This window comes from Antedon mediterranea, chromosome 5 (genome assembly GCF_964355755.1).
Source record: "Antedon mediterranea chromosome 5, ecAntMedi1.1, whole genome shotgun sequence".
In the NCBI taxonomy this organism is placed as follows: Eukaryota; Metazoa; Echinodermata; class Crinoidea; order Comatulida; family Antedonidae; genus Antedon; species Antedon mediterranea.
Genome location: NC_092674.1, coordinates 25,899,820 through 25,915,537, shown reverse-complemented (window position 1 = coordinate 25,915,537; position 15,718 = coordinate 25,899,820). Strand labels below are relative to the sequence as shown.

At 33.4% G+C, this 15,718-nt stretch overlaps 1 protein-coding gene across 3 annotated transcripts in view; it reads right to left on the bottom strand.

Annotated features, from left to right (window-relative positions):
- Positions 1–4,513: 4,513 nt before the first annotated feature.
- The window catches only part of LOC140050104 (prokineticin receptor 2-like), a 30,098-nt gene continuing 18,893 nt past the window's right edge, over positions 4,514–15,718 (bottom strand). For 2 of the 3 annotated variants that reach the window (XM_072095137.1, XM_072095138.1), the window contains exons 3-4: positions 13,565–13,585; positions 4,514–7,386 (exon numbers count right to left, since the gene is read on the bottom strand). In XM_072095137.1, the coding sequence (XP_071951238.1) occupies positions 6,627–7,386; positions 13,565–13,585 (781 nt within the window). In that variant the 3' untranslated portion in view covers positions 4,514–6,626. The remainder of the gene's footprint in view (positions 7,387–13,564; positions 13,586–15,718) is intronic. The other variant, XM_072095139.1, reaches the window with a different exon arrangement.

Here is a 15,718-nt window from a genome sequence, read left to right as displayed (position 1 = left end):
AAAGACAAGAGTGAGAAGACAAGAGTGAAAAGACAAGAGAGAGAAGACGAAATTATCATCATTATAAATCATTATTCTTAAACTAAAAATCTATATTTCAGAATGGATGAAAAACGTTCGAAAAATGTATGTACCAAATAGCGTGAAACCCAAAATCTATTTAATTTTGTATGCATCTACAGTGTTTTATTTTAATATAATCATACAGTAAATAGTATTATATAACACCTATATAAATTCCTGTCATTTGATTGGACGAATGTGGGTCACATGGCGTGCAATAGTACGCACTATTCAACGATCGTTAAATAGTACTTTTTGAAACATTTTTGTGTACGAAAAAAAAATGTCTAGATGTTATATAAAACAAATAATGAATGTTTTGTATTCGTGTAATGGTACAAATAATGGCACTTGGTGAATGATGAAAGGTTATATCAACTCGGCTTTGCCTCGTTGATATAACCTTTCATCATTCACCTCGTGCCATTATTTGTACCATTGCACTCATAAACATTCATTATTTGTATAATATTACATAAGTTACCGTTTTATGATCGGGTTTTAATGTTCAACATCTTAATCGAAAAATTAATTACATTTTGAAAGAAATATAGGCTACTAGGAATATAATTATAAAATTGTTACAAATAAAATCGGTTTCATATTTGCTAAACATGTGTTTTCATTGTCACGAGTGTAATGCCCACAAGTGATTTCACTGAGTTCCACCTGTCATATTCCAATAAACGTGATGTGTGTCAAACACTGTTTTATTTTTCCCAAAGCATTTGACTCGTGTCTTAATAAAATTGATCATAAATTGAATGAGGATTTCTACTCGATGTTTTGACCTATTTTTTCATAAAGAGAAATGCTAAATTTTCAGAATTAAGAACCTAATTTGTGATCGTGGTGTCAGAAAAACGTCCGTCTCTCATTCATCATAATAAGGAAATTACGCTGATCAAATACTATAACAAATCACTGAACAAGTTGCGCATGTATATAAAACAATCGGATATTCTACAAATACGCGATTTCATTACGTCATGTAGTTGTCGCAGCCTTAACATCGCGTCGTTTGATAGTTAATGTGCGCACATGATGTGTTGCGCAACCACATCAATCTGTTAAGCTGTCTACACTATCAAACTTCATGTGACAAAGAAATGTGATGTGCCTATATATGGACATGATGATCTCATATCACTACCATATTTGGGTATATCACTACCATATTTGGGGACATCACAATTTATTTTATCAAACTAGTTTGATAGGGTAGACAGCGTTCGACCGCGAAAGTGGTTATACCTATTATTATGCTGACATTCGCAGGCTCTGTTGATTCGTAGACATTGAGCTCCGTTTCCACTTGATCGCGGCGCAACGACGACGCAAGTGAGTTGACCAACCACAAGCAAGAGTTCGGATGATTCGTCAAATCACTTGCGTTGGGGTTACGTCCTTGCATTGCATCGACACGAGATCCAAGTTTCTCGTCATGCCATGAAAAAAATCCCTTTAAAACCGCAAATAAAAACATGTTGTGTATCCATCCATTTAAAAAAAATAATGCAAAAATATACATTTGTACATTTTTTAATTTAATTTATGATTCAATTTTAAAATTTTGAAAGAGCTTTTAATTTCTAAACTGAATATTAATAACTAATATTAAAACAGGAATTTCCCTCGAGTTTCCCAACACACAAATCAGATCTTCTAATCGACTTTACATAAGAAACATGATTGTCTCTGTCAAACATCTAATCATCCAAAGTATTCGCTGAATTTATTATGAATTTACATTATCGTAAATAAGACTACAGTACTAGGGGTTATCATTCGAGTACAGTGATCATTCGAGTACAGACGTTTTAATTTTAAATTTCTTACTATATACAATTAAAAAGTTTAATTTTTATTGTTTTTTTTAATCCGTAGTAGGCCTGTATGAACTCTAAGATTCAACTCTGATAGTCAAGTATTGGATATAAAAAATTAGTTTTTAATATATTCTTCTTTTTTTTTTCTTTTTAACATATACATTTATTTATGTTGAGTATGCCCTCTATAGTATTTCAATTTTGATTTAAAATAGAGGGCGTTATTGCTAAAAGAGACGAATAAAGAATAGTTTACAGAAAAGAGAGTCAACAAAATGAATTTTGCTGTACCACGTATAATATTAGTAGTATACAGAGAACTGCAGACCAACAGATCCTCAAAACTGAAATGGGTATCAATCATAATAATCGTTTGGGGGCGTTAATTTCCATGGGCTTACAGAGAGCACAGTATCTTCTCAAAATGTATGTTGTAAAGCTAATATTTTAATAATAATAATTATTATTATTATTTCTTCTGTATTTTAAAAATAATATTTCAAGTTAAAATGTTCAAAAATTGTTTTACACATTTTTTACATCTTTAACTCTACCAAAAATAAAAAATAAAGCGAGATCCGCTTGTTTACAGCCTGCACAACTCGATACATATCTTTTTATTCTGTGTACTTATTATTGATCCTGTTATTAGAATTTATTTGGCAAAATAACGAATGGGCAGTGATATTTGAAAAGAATATACCATCAATGTGAAGGCAACGACTAAGACTGATTAAATAAATCATAAAGTTATTTCTAAAAATAATGTATGGGTGTTTCACCTTTCTTTCGAATGTTCTTTACTTGCCCGGCGCCCTCAATTTCCATCTGTAAAAATTGAGTAAAAAAAACCCAATAGAAACGTCACAGGAAATCTTTAGGGTAGTAGTCATTAAATAGTATAGGCCTACACAACTTACTGTGATTAAATACTTGGCTTAAACAGATTATATGTTATATTGATAAAATTAACTAGGGAGGGTCATGGGTCATAGTAAATAGTGATTTTTAAAATTCTATGAAATACGGTACCGAATGTGAAAGAGCTGCACTTAGGATATCAAAGAGACTTGGTCTCATGGGCACAAATCCATCTATTTTCCTTTGACCTAACGGGCATCGGCCTTTTAAAACTCCTCATGTGAGTATTAAAGTTCACAATTTATAATAAATATTTTATCTTTTGCAGTTTTAACTTCGATTGGTCAGTGCGTGCCGACACGTGCACGTTTTTATATTCAAATAATATGTGTAAACAATCAGGAATTCGTCAATAAATCTCAAATATCTACGAGTGCATTATTAATACAGTTTTAATGCCTCCGTGGTTCCCATATAGATTGTGATTTAATATTAGGCCATTTAAAATTGTTTTAACATATTAAAATATGTTATTCATATTACACATACTAATTCTTGGTAATGTAGCTTAACATGAATTAAGGTAGATCTATCATGGAGTTAGTTTTAAGGTTAAATGAGTTTCAGATGCAACATATTTTCCGATGCAACATAGTTCCTATAAGGCTAATTTACACAGACGAGCGGTAACGGCTAGCGGAAACCGTAGAGTACCACGTAGAGTCTGTATCTATCCTGAGCGGAAACCTCCCGTCCGCTCCGCGTTGGTCAGAAGGAATAACATAGACTCTATATTTTTATTATCGTTACTGCTTGTCAGAGTAAATTGGCGTTTATAAACGCGCGCGTCAAGTGCGGTATGCTGTACACGTGATTAAAGCCGATTTTCCACTAGGCGAATTTGTTCGCGCGAATCAAACGTTTCGAAGAGACAAAAATCGCCTACTCTCTTTCCACTACATGAGCGAATAGCTGCGACGTTCATGTTCCTCGCGTGGTTGCTGAGCATTTCGATTTTCATGACTGCTCATGAAAGCGTCATAGCTCATTTCCTGAGCTCTGATTGGTTGCGCAATATTTCGCTTCGCAAAAAGTAGAAACAATTCGAACTAGTAAATTTCGCTACAGCGAAAATTCAAGGAACTAGAATTCGTCGCAGAAGGGAGTATGACAGACAGAAACTCGAATACGCATGCGCAGAGCATGACGCTTTCGATTCGCGCGAACAAATTCGCCTAGTGGAAAATCAGCTTTATATGTACAAATAGGAGAACAGAAGCGCCATATGGTACCGAAGCTGAAGTGGGGTTACACAATTCGTCAGAAATCTTACCTTATTATTATATTATATACAATCATGTGTTTTACATGTACAGCAGATAAGTATTACTCTTTTCGATCGGGATTGGTGAAATTTGTCCATTTAGGGGCTTCATTTCACGTGCAATGCGACTCGACAGCTCATTATGTCGTTCGGTTGGTCGGTCGGTAAACACTGACTAAAATTTGAGCACGCGACTGCAGCCTTGTACAATATTATAAGATTTGTTTTTCTGTCCAGAATAGGGACAACTGAGGGCGACGTTTTCAACAATAAAGGCTTTCCATAAAGGACAGTGATCCAAGTGGCCTTACCTGCTATATTACTCTACTCTAAAATTGGTAAAGTAATGTTAATTAGATAACGGTGCTTTTGTCGGTGAAACCGTTTTTTTTTGTTTTTTTTTGTAACATTACAAAAATCAAGATGGTCCGAGATATTCATTCATACATTTATTTAAGTTTAATGCATCTAAGTCGAATTTAACAAAGTACACTTACACTCAAGGTTTTCACTAAGCATTACATTTATGCTATCGTAACATTTTAACATATTAAGTTACTTTTTATACACAGTACGTTTGGCAATTGTCGTTTGCTCTCAGACTGAATTTACCTTAGATAATATTGTGGGTTAAAGTTAATTGAAAACGTCGGAAATGAGATCGAATATTATAAATACTGTTGGATTTGAAAGTAAAATGTGTTTCAAGAAGCAAATAATCAAAACACCTTTTAGAAAATGAATTTATGCTAAACCTTTTTTCCCTAATTTTAAAATCAAGATAGATAAACACAATTTTGTATTAAAGCATTTAATTAACTTTCTGCTCGGTTATGTTCACACGGTACAATAAATGCATCGATTACAAGTCGATATCGATCACTTTTATCATAAATTCAAATCATTAATTTATTACCCATAACATGCCATGTGTATAATGATCCTCATAGTAAAGTATACATTGTAATACAGTATTACAGACTGATCTTAGAGTCACTGCACAATATTATTATTATTTATATAATATTGAATAATAAATGTAGAGATTATACTGTACTGTATTCTATTTAATATTACATAATAATTTCAGATATTAAACAATATTAAGTAATATTACATTATAATTTTAGATTTATACTACATAATGCACTTATGATTTTAGGTGTCAAGGTTAAACACAGTACTATTATATGAACACGAAAACATGTTATATATTGGTTGGACGTAAGGATCTTCTAATGACTAGATAGTGGGTTAGTAACGTCGTTGGATTTGAGGCAGACCTTCTAATCACATCACAAAAACAAGCTCCCAAATGTACGGTAACAGCGAACGTTACGGGATAGATAGACGAAGGAGACGGTGATTTAACAGACATGCGCACATTGAATTGAATTGCTTTTCTACAAGCCCAGTTGTCTAGACTTCCTAATCGGAAGGCAATGGTTCGAACTCTGTCGATGCTGTTTATTTATTTATTTTTTTTATAGTGAGAGACATTAGAGTGGTTTTTTAAGTATATATGTACGTGTGACATGAAACAGCCACGCATTTCCTCGTTGTCTACATGATACTGACACAAAAATCGGCATCTATTGAGCGGTGACCAATGTTTTACACGCCACAAAATACGTTAACATTATTAACGTACAAGGCAATTCATATGTATAAGCTGCCTACGTATTATGCTTTAAGCAAATCGAAAGCCATGACTTATGTCATCAGTGTTTTTTTATAGAAAATGTGACAAGAAATGTATGTTTGTTGTTGTTCAGCACAAACATATTTTATACAATGTAGCAAAATCGTGCATATCCAAAAGCGTAAAAAATGATTGAGAATACTATCATTATCATTTTAAAAACAGTGAACAAAAAGCTTAACGCCTATCACTCAGCTGTACGTTTCAACCAAATTGATTGATAAAAAAGATGTTTAATTTACAATGATAGTGAAAATGTTATACAGTTCTAAGCCTTCGCATGTAGGCCTACAAATATATATATTAATAGTATACCGTATGATGGCTAGTTTATCGTTGAAATAGAAATAATAAAGACATACAGTGGTTGAAACATAAACTCTTAACATGACCGTATAATATAGTTATTTTTTTTTACAATGATATTTAATAAAGGCACAGGTACTTAAAATTGTTCTAAAATAAGTAGGATAAGTTTGTTTCCTAAAACCAGAAATAAAATCAGCAAAATACAGCTTAGTCACAGATTTACCTATGCGACCAAATCTACAAATACAGTATTTAATCTCTTCCTCCTCCGTGACGTTACTCCACATTTTGAAATCAGGGTAACCGTCACAATCATGTCTATTGGTGTGTAGACATGCACAGATCATACTGTTCGTATGGCGTGCGTTCAAATGTACAATACACCATATAACCGCTACTCAGCTGCCACTGATGTTTCTTATGGTGTCAATGACAATTTTAAAATTGTCGTGTGTTGCTGATCTAAGCGTCGTTGTCACAATATTTTACACGTTTAACAACATTGGGTATAGAATAGATGTATACACTCGCCAGCAGTTCAAACTTTTGATTCATTCGTTTCAGTCTTTTTAATCATGTTGTACCCGTTTCGCAACTGCGACATCTGGCTAGGCGTCCTTGTTGCCCCCGTGGCGTTGGACGTCTTCGGGACAGACCCCGGGTCCGGACGCCGTCTTGACATTGGGCATTTCTTTAGGAAGATGCTTCTTAGTTCCTTCCTGAAAACTGGACTTAAAGCGAAGTAAACAATCGTGTTAAAAACACAGTTAAATATTGCTATTCCTTCCACAATAGAATAAACAGAAACCTGGCTTTGAAACTTGTCAACATTATATTTAAAATGAAAGACTTGAGCAAGGTTGTATGCGTGCCATGGTGACCAGCATATACCAAACGCTACCACAACCGTTATCAGCATGGGTATGGTTTTTTGTTTTCGGATCGACGTAATCTCTCGCTGCCGCTCGGAAGTGACGTAACCAGGTGGCGCCCTATGCAACCACAACTGAAGCGCAATACGCACGTATATGAATGACATGACCAACATAGGAACCAGGAACTCAAAAAAGGTGATGAAGACAAAGTAAAACGGCATGATATTGGGATGTATGTCGCCCCATAACTCGGCACATGTTGCGACATCTCGTTCTACGTTGCAATCGTATGCTTCACTAACGTTGGCATAAAGAAGTGTTGGGATACAAACGAGGAACGAGACTACCCAAATAAGGATTATGATAATCGTAAGAGTTGACTTTCTCATCCGAGGCCTCAGTGGATGAAAGATGCCATGATATCTGAAAGAACAATATAGAAAAAAACACATTACAATACTGTGATGAACTTTATAAGAACGGAAAAAAATGCCATAACATACGATTGTATCAAAATGATATCCGACTTTTCTCGACCGATATCTTGATTTTCTAGATCTACAAACCGCAGGTCTTAAAATCCTAGTATAACTATAAGATCACGATTCAGTAGGCCTACTAATTCTAATGTACAATTATTTTGTTTTTCATACGCATCCAACAGCGAGCACAGACTCGTGGCCAAACTATTGTATGATGTTATAATGTATCATGCTTATAAACTAAGTCTCATTTGAGGCTAGGGAGTGGAGTTAAAAGAGGCTTGAGTCCTGGCACAAGGTCAGGATTGAACCCTGGACATTGGGAATGAAAGGCACGCACGTTAACACCACTGCATACATTCTTTTGTTTGTATGTGTATAAGGAGGGGAGACAGTGACGGGTGTGAGTCTCCATGACCCCTGACCCCTTATAAATATGTTGTCCCTTGATCAAATGGTACTTTGTTTTATATAATTTAATTGTACATACAATATTGATTGACAATTTTGAATTGAATTGAGTCATGGTTATCAGAGAAGGTATGGTATTGCTCTGAATTACATACACTAATATGGACTTTTTGATTGAGTGAACGTCCACGACGGTCACGTCCACATGGGTCGTAGTCGACTGTTGTCGTCGACAGATAAATGAACATTTGCCGGCTGGCGTCGTAGTGATAAGACCCAGATCATAACCCGCATTATTAAGAGCTTTATTTACAATAACCAATACATATCAATAATTCACAGTTCGGAAATATAATTTGACTGAAAATCACTTTACTACATTCGCAGAAAATCTTCGCGAGATTCTTGGCCATGGATTTTGGTAAACATTTTGCAGTGTTATGACGTCATAGTCCACTGGTACTCATGCTAATCATACTCGTATGTCACAGAAAGAACGTCAAAATGCCAGTGAACAAACGCTCAAATTTGCCAGTCGACGTACCAGTCGTCTAGCCCATGCGCATATCATAAAAATAACGTAATAGGGTAGCAGTCGACATAGTCGACGTGAAAATCTAAGTCCCTAATTTTTAAAAGACACCCTATAATTAGTAATAGAATGATTAATTTGATGAGTTTTCTAGACATCCTATACAGTGGTAAAATCTTAAATCGCTTGTGGAAAAGTTGTATTTACTATACATTTTCATTTTTGTTTTAACTAGAATAAACAATGATGACAGTACATCTTTAACCTATTTGAAAACGCCTTAGGAGGTCAGCAGGAAATTATGAAATAAAATGAGATGATTGAAAGTATTGTCACTGGTGTCTAGATACTTAATTGCCTTCTTACGCAGAAAATAAATGACAAATGAGGAAAAAAAAAATAGTATCATTTAGTCTGTTGGCTATCTTCTAAAGAAATGGATATTTTGTGACAGAAGTTAATATCTGAAACTTACATGTTTACGGTTAATTGATATGGTGTATAATACGTATCAAGTCTAACATTATTGAATGATTTTTTTATTTTATATTGTATGTAATTTGATTTAGTTATCTTACTGTATTTTTATAAATTCTGTTTACAGTCATCGAATAATTCTTTTCAGCTGAATTAACCTAACCTATATAAATATAACTTTATTGAACAGACGCTTTTAGAACAGCGGCACACGTTTTATGACGGTGCGTTCATAAGTTTAAAGAAAAAGAAAAGGAAATGAATTATACAATAGTGAAAAAGTACAACACTTAACTTTTGATGGAGTTATAGGCCTATATAAGTATATTTATTTATTATTATTATTATTATCAACATTATTAATATCTTATTGTTTAAAGAAATTTTATTAGGCTATTATTGAGGATATTATTAAATTTATAATCTTTTATATTATTTATTATTATTTTATTATTTATGTTCATACCCAGTACCGTTTTGATCGTACGATTAATCGGGAAACCACCTCACGACTGTATTATTATGAAAGTTAATCGTGGTTTGTAATTTATTTACAGTGATACTATTTTTTTATTATTTATGTTTGTATTTTATTAACATTTTTATCTTAGAACAATCATGATTTATGTTTTGAGAGTTATAATGAATATAAATTTTTAAGAAGAAACCTCCATGTAACAGTTAAGTGTTGTTTACAGTGATAAAATAATTAATAATATGAAAGGCCTAAAATAAACCAAACTTAGCATTTGTAAAAAAAAAAAAAATAATAATTTACAAATTAAAGTATGAAAATAAACTTTAAAATCAACGAATACAGTAAACACAAATAGTAATTTTAAAAGATTTACAGAGATGTACACCAGTCTTTCTCTGCAACATTAAATACAATATATAGTGAAAATTAATAAACAAAATTATAAAGCAACAATGCAAATTAGCTCTTTTTTAACTCGGATCTTTTTTTCCAGGCAACTTTAAGAAAATTCTTACAGTATTTGTCAAATGCTGTCAAGACAACTTTACTAGGATCCAAGTTAATATCCCCCCTAAAACTATAGTAGTTTTTTCATTAACATCAGCATTTATAAAATGTTCCCATGTTGCAGACTCATCCAAATTTTCAAGGTCATTATTTAGCTTCACTAATTGGATCTCCCTTATAGCATTAAAAGCTTGGCAATTAAATAAAAAATGCTGTAAATTTTCTATTTCACCACTCTGACATATAGTGCAGTGGCCAGATACTTCTTTAGACCATTTACAGGTTCGTCCATCTAGAGGTAAAGTGTTGGATCTTAATTTAAATTTTAAGCTTGCACCTCTCAAGGCTATGACTTTTTTTTAGTTTGGAGTAATCTTCAAGGGATAACTTTTGGCTTATATTATTTAACCAATCCAAAGTGTATGCATCTGCAACATGGTCATCTATGGTTTTAACTATTGTTCCTTATTTTTTTTGTGTGTATATATTTACATAGTTTCTAAGTACTGTATATTCCTTTGTTCATATTATACTAATTGATATGCTAATTTAGGTTATGTATGTGGGTTGCATTTAATTGGTATTAGTATTACAGTTTATTTTTAACTTTAATTGTTTTATCGAACTTCCGTTATTATATTGTTATACTCATATTTTTATATATTGTATGTTTAATTGTTTTAAGGATGCACCATTATTATGTGTGCCGCTGTTCAAAAAGCGTTTTCCGAATAAATTATTATATTATGTATAATACGTATAAAAGTAAGTAAGGTGTTAACGAAAGACTTTAGGGCGGTGGAGATGTGGTTCGTTGTAAGATTGCACACTTAAAGATATTGTCACTCGTGTCTAGATACTTAATTCCTAATAATAATCTTGCACAAACACTGAATGACAAATGAGAAAAAAAAGTATTATTCAGTCTTTCGGCTGACTTCTAAAAAATGGAAATTGTGTGAAACAGAAGTTAATATCTGAAAAGTTACAGGTTTCCTTTTAATTGATAAGTGTTTATAATACGTATGAAAGTAAGGTTTAAACAAATTAACACTATATTGCACAGTTTGCGTCCTGAAGTCTTTCTGAAACTGCGTTCGTTAAGTTTGCCCACGTAAAGATATTCTATTTTAAATTTTAATGTACTATCTTTCCCGTTCGGTTCCTAGTACTGAAATATAAAAAATACTTAGTGCCGACACTTGTAATTATGGTACGCGAATGCCGCCACAACATTGTGCAACATTTTTTTTTTTTATTTATTTTATTTCCAAACCCAACCAACAGCAAAATAAAATGTAAGTATGCTGACGGGATTTCCATACACAACTAGTGATCAGCAACAATATATTAACTGATTTATTTACGATTTCATTTCACATGCATAATTCGACGGATTAATAATAAGTAGAGAATAGGTAGTTTTGTAATTAATATTATATCGATGGTGAACATGTCAAAATTTGATTCAAATGCGTCAAATTGAGAGGGCATGATGGTGAATGTTCGTCATTTTAGGGTGCTATGACACCAACTTGGTGAATCTACAAACATTGACAAATAGAGGGCGCTGTCACTTAGCCAATTATTATCTGGACATAATTTTGGCCGGATACGTCTAATTTCTAGCTTTGTGACGTATGCAAAATGTATTGAAACGTCAAAACAAAAACACACTTGTGTTTTAAGATCACATCGTACAACAGTTGCGTTCTTTAAGGCTAATGTTGATAGTAAATGTCTTTTCTAAATTAATTTACACGTCAAAATATTGATATTAACTTTGCAATAAAGTCTCTTCAACAAATCCATTTCAAGTACGTTAGTCATGACAAGAATAACACATCAAGTTCTTGATATTAGTGTAAATATTTCGGATTAGTTGTATTATATCAAATTTGAAATGTGAGATGAAACGAAGACGTTACATCGACGTTTTGTTTTATTTATTTTTTTTTTTTTTTATAATTGTGTGTTTATACATAATAATACAGTATATAAATCCAAAGGCAACCTACTGAAAAAATGACAATGCTGTGGGTATCAGTGGTTGGATCTCAATGGCGGAGATATAAAAAATCGAAAAGCTAAATCAAAACGATAAAGTAAAACAGCCAAAAAATTAGCAGAGCTTTCGGGCAACACTAGCCCAGTATGTATATAGACAAGCAAAAAAGAGATGGACGATAGCTCATGAAAGTCCAGATATGCGACTTATTTACCTCCGCCAAGGAGGTATATGTAATCGGTAGCGTGTGTGCGTTTGTTACTTGGCAAAAAAGAATTTTTCCAAGTATAGTATTCACTTTGTTTGTATGTATGTATGTATGTATGTATGTTTGTATGTTTGTTTGTTACTTGACAAAAAGAATTTTGCCAAGTATAGTATTCACTTTGTTTGTTTGTTTGTATGTTTGTTTGTTAGCACGATAGCGCCTACAATTTTCAAGTTATTATTCTGATTTTTGGGGGTAGATAGGAATATACTTTCGGACCATGCCTATTGAAAATCAACAAAATTGGTTTATTAATAACTTCACAAATAACAAAAATTATATTATTTTCAGACCGGCTAGTGTTAAAAGATAGGAGACCATTTTCAAAAGTCGGTGAGCAGTCTCAAAGTAACACGTAAACTGAAATTACATTTTCTCGATAACTACTAGTCCAAAAAACCTCATTTTTGGACAAGAGGCAAGGGTTATAATTTGTGATTTGTAATTTTAAAACAAAAGTTGATTAAATGTACCGGCTTTTTCATACGAGTAGTTTTAAAAAACCTATTTCTTTTCAAATTCACCCGTTTTAGTAAACTAAAATTGTATTTTCTCGAGAACTACTTGTCTAAAAAACTTCATTTTTGTACAAGAGGTAAGAGTTAAATTTTGTGATTTGTAATATTAAAACATAATTAGATTTAATGTACAAGTTTTTTGATACGAGTAGTTTAAAACCCCTATTTCTTTTCAAATTCACTCGTTTGATTTTCGCGTTTCTGTTCTATTGTAAGTCGGCTGAAGCTTTTGTTAGTTGAAAGGCGGGTTACATAACCTTTACACCAAACTCGCATACACATGCTTATATAATTCACATGCAGCATTAAGACACACACTTTCCGGTGACTAAATCTGATGTAGAACAATTTTACAGTAGGCGGAGGTATGCACTCTCGGAGTGGCTTTCTAGTTTACAATGGGGTCATCATGACGTAGAAGAACAAATGTTGAAAATCTACAAACAGGGTGTCCCAAAGCAGGAGTTCTACTCTACACACACTTGGCAATGATAGTATGGGGCGGAGACCTACTTTCTAGACCCCATAACAACAGTAAACAGGAATTACAGTACAGTATTTCAGTCAGTATTATTTATGCGTACAACAATATATTGCGCCCCATACACGACATTATGATTGAACGATATTGATAATAACTTAAAAACGAACATATATGACATATCCGTTACACTGCAATGTGTACAATATAATCCAATAGCGTATAGTGAAGATGTTTTAGTTAGGCGTGGTTTCCACTAGAACGCAACGCAACGCAGCGACGTATCGACGCAAGGTTTGATTTCACGCAGGCGGGGGGAAAACACAATGGTTGGAAGGGCATTTTCTTACGTTGCGTAGATTGCGTTACGTTACGTTGCGCCGCTAGTGGGAACCAAGCTTAATCAATGTACAATGCAAAAATACAATATTATACTTACTGGTAGTTTTCCAAATGTAGGCTTATAATTGAAAATATAACAATGGATAATGTGAATTAAACTGCCATGATTATGATACGTTAACAGGATAAACAGATATAAAGCCTGGTTCCCACTAGTGACGCAATGTAAGGCAACCTACGCAAAATAAGCAAATGCCGTTCCAATAATTGTGTTTGCCCAACGCCTGCGTGAAATCAAACCTGTGATCTTCGCAGCACTGTTGCGTCGTCGGTTCCCGCTTGTGATTACGCAATACAGCACTTTGCGTCAATACGTCGCTGCGTTCGTTCTAGTGGGAACCAAGCTTTATGTGAATTAAACTGTCATGATTATGATATAAAATGATATAAAAAAAATACAATAACTGTTAAGAGAAGTTCTAATTTCTTAAGAACAATAAGAATGTCCAGATAATAAAAAAAAAAGGAAACTAAAGCTTGGTTCACATTAGGACGCAACGCAAGAACGTAAGCGCTGCGTAATGTAAGCGATTTGACCAATCACAAGCGATGGGTTATTCAAATTTTCACTTGCAATTGGTCAACTCGCTTGCGTTGCGACTACGTTCTTGCGTTGCGTCTATAGTGGGAACCACGCTTAAAGCTTCAGCATCGCAACGACAACATAACGCAAAGAACACAAACGTAAGAAAAATGATGTTCACATTTCACATCCTCCTATTACGCAGGATTTTTTTTATAGTTGGAACCAAGCTTAATGCGCATGGGTTCAGTGACACAAGCAACATAGACATAACAAGACTAACAACCAAACTGTGCCTATGAGCAGTTTTGAATTTGTCTTAACAAGAAGACAGCTAATAAGAAAAACAAAATACATAACTGATGATCTAGAAGACTTCAGACTAACAAGCTTTGGGCTAAAAAAAAAAAGAACGAACGCAGCAAAAATACAAAAACAAGAGATTATACAAAGGTTTAAAATACAAACTCTCTTGGTAAAAGACTCAGCCTTACGTGCATTTATATATCTCGTTTAACTTTAATTCAAACATGTCATTTTGATACCTTAAAGACTATTCATTACTTATAAGCCAGACAAATTCATTTCTTTCTGATTTTATTTATTTTCCTAATGAATATCTGATACTAAACCTACGATGTTATACGATATTACGTGTCGTAGTAAGTGTAAATAACAATTAAACGTGTTAAACCGTAGAAAAGGTATTAAAGATAATAGACTTCCATTTTAACTGTTACTTATACATGTTTTATAACATCAGTCTTCTCAACATGTAGTGCCATTAATTGTATACTTTTCAATCACAGATGACAAGATATAAGCAATATTTTATACGAGCGAGTGTAAGTAATTTAACTACATCATGATCTCAACTTTCTGCAGTCAAAAGTTTTACAAGAAACTCGTTTCTGGAATCTAATGATATGGAAATGGAAATAAAATTGTGGTAATTCAGTAGATAAAGAAAACTGATTACAGTAGTTCTTAAAACGTTCTGCTTCTTGATATACAGTGAAACATATCGAAGTTAACGATATCGGTGTTATATCGTAGTTAACGACATCGGTGTTATATCGTAGTTAACGACATCGGTGTTATATCGTAGTTAATGACATCGGTGTTTATCGTAGTTAATGACATCGGTGTTTATCGTAGTCATATCGTAGTTAATGACATCGGAGTTATATCGTAGTTATATCGTACCGGTAGTTAATGACATCGGAGTTATATCGTAGTTAATAACATCGGAGTTATATCGTAGTTAACGATCGGAGTTATATCGTAGTTAATGACATCGGTGTTATATCGTAGTTAACGACATCGGAGTTATATCAGTTAACGACATCGGAGTTATCGTAGTTACTGACATCGGTGTTATCGTATTTAACGGAATATCGTATTTAACGGAATCGATGTTATATCGTAGTTAACGACATCGGAGTTATATTGTGGTTAACGACATCGGTGTTATATCGAGTTAACGACATCGGAGTTATATCGTAGTTAACGACATCAGTGTTATCGTAGTTGACGACATCGGTGTTATCGTAGTTACCGACATCGGTGTTATCGTAGTTACCGACATCAATTTTATCATATTTAACGACATCGATGTTATATCGTAAGTTATATCGTATTTAACAATATCAGAGTTATATCGTACTT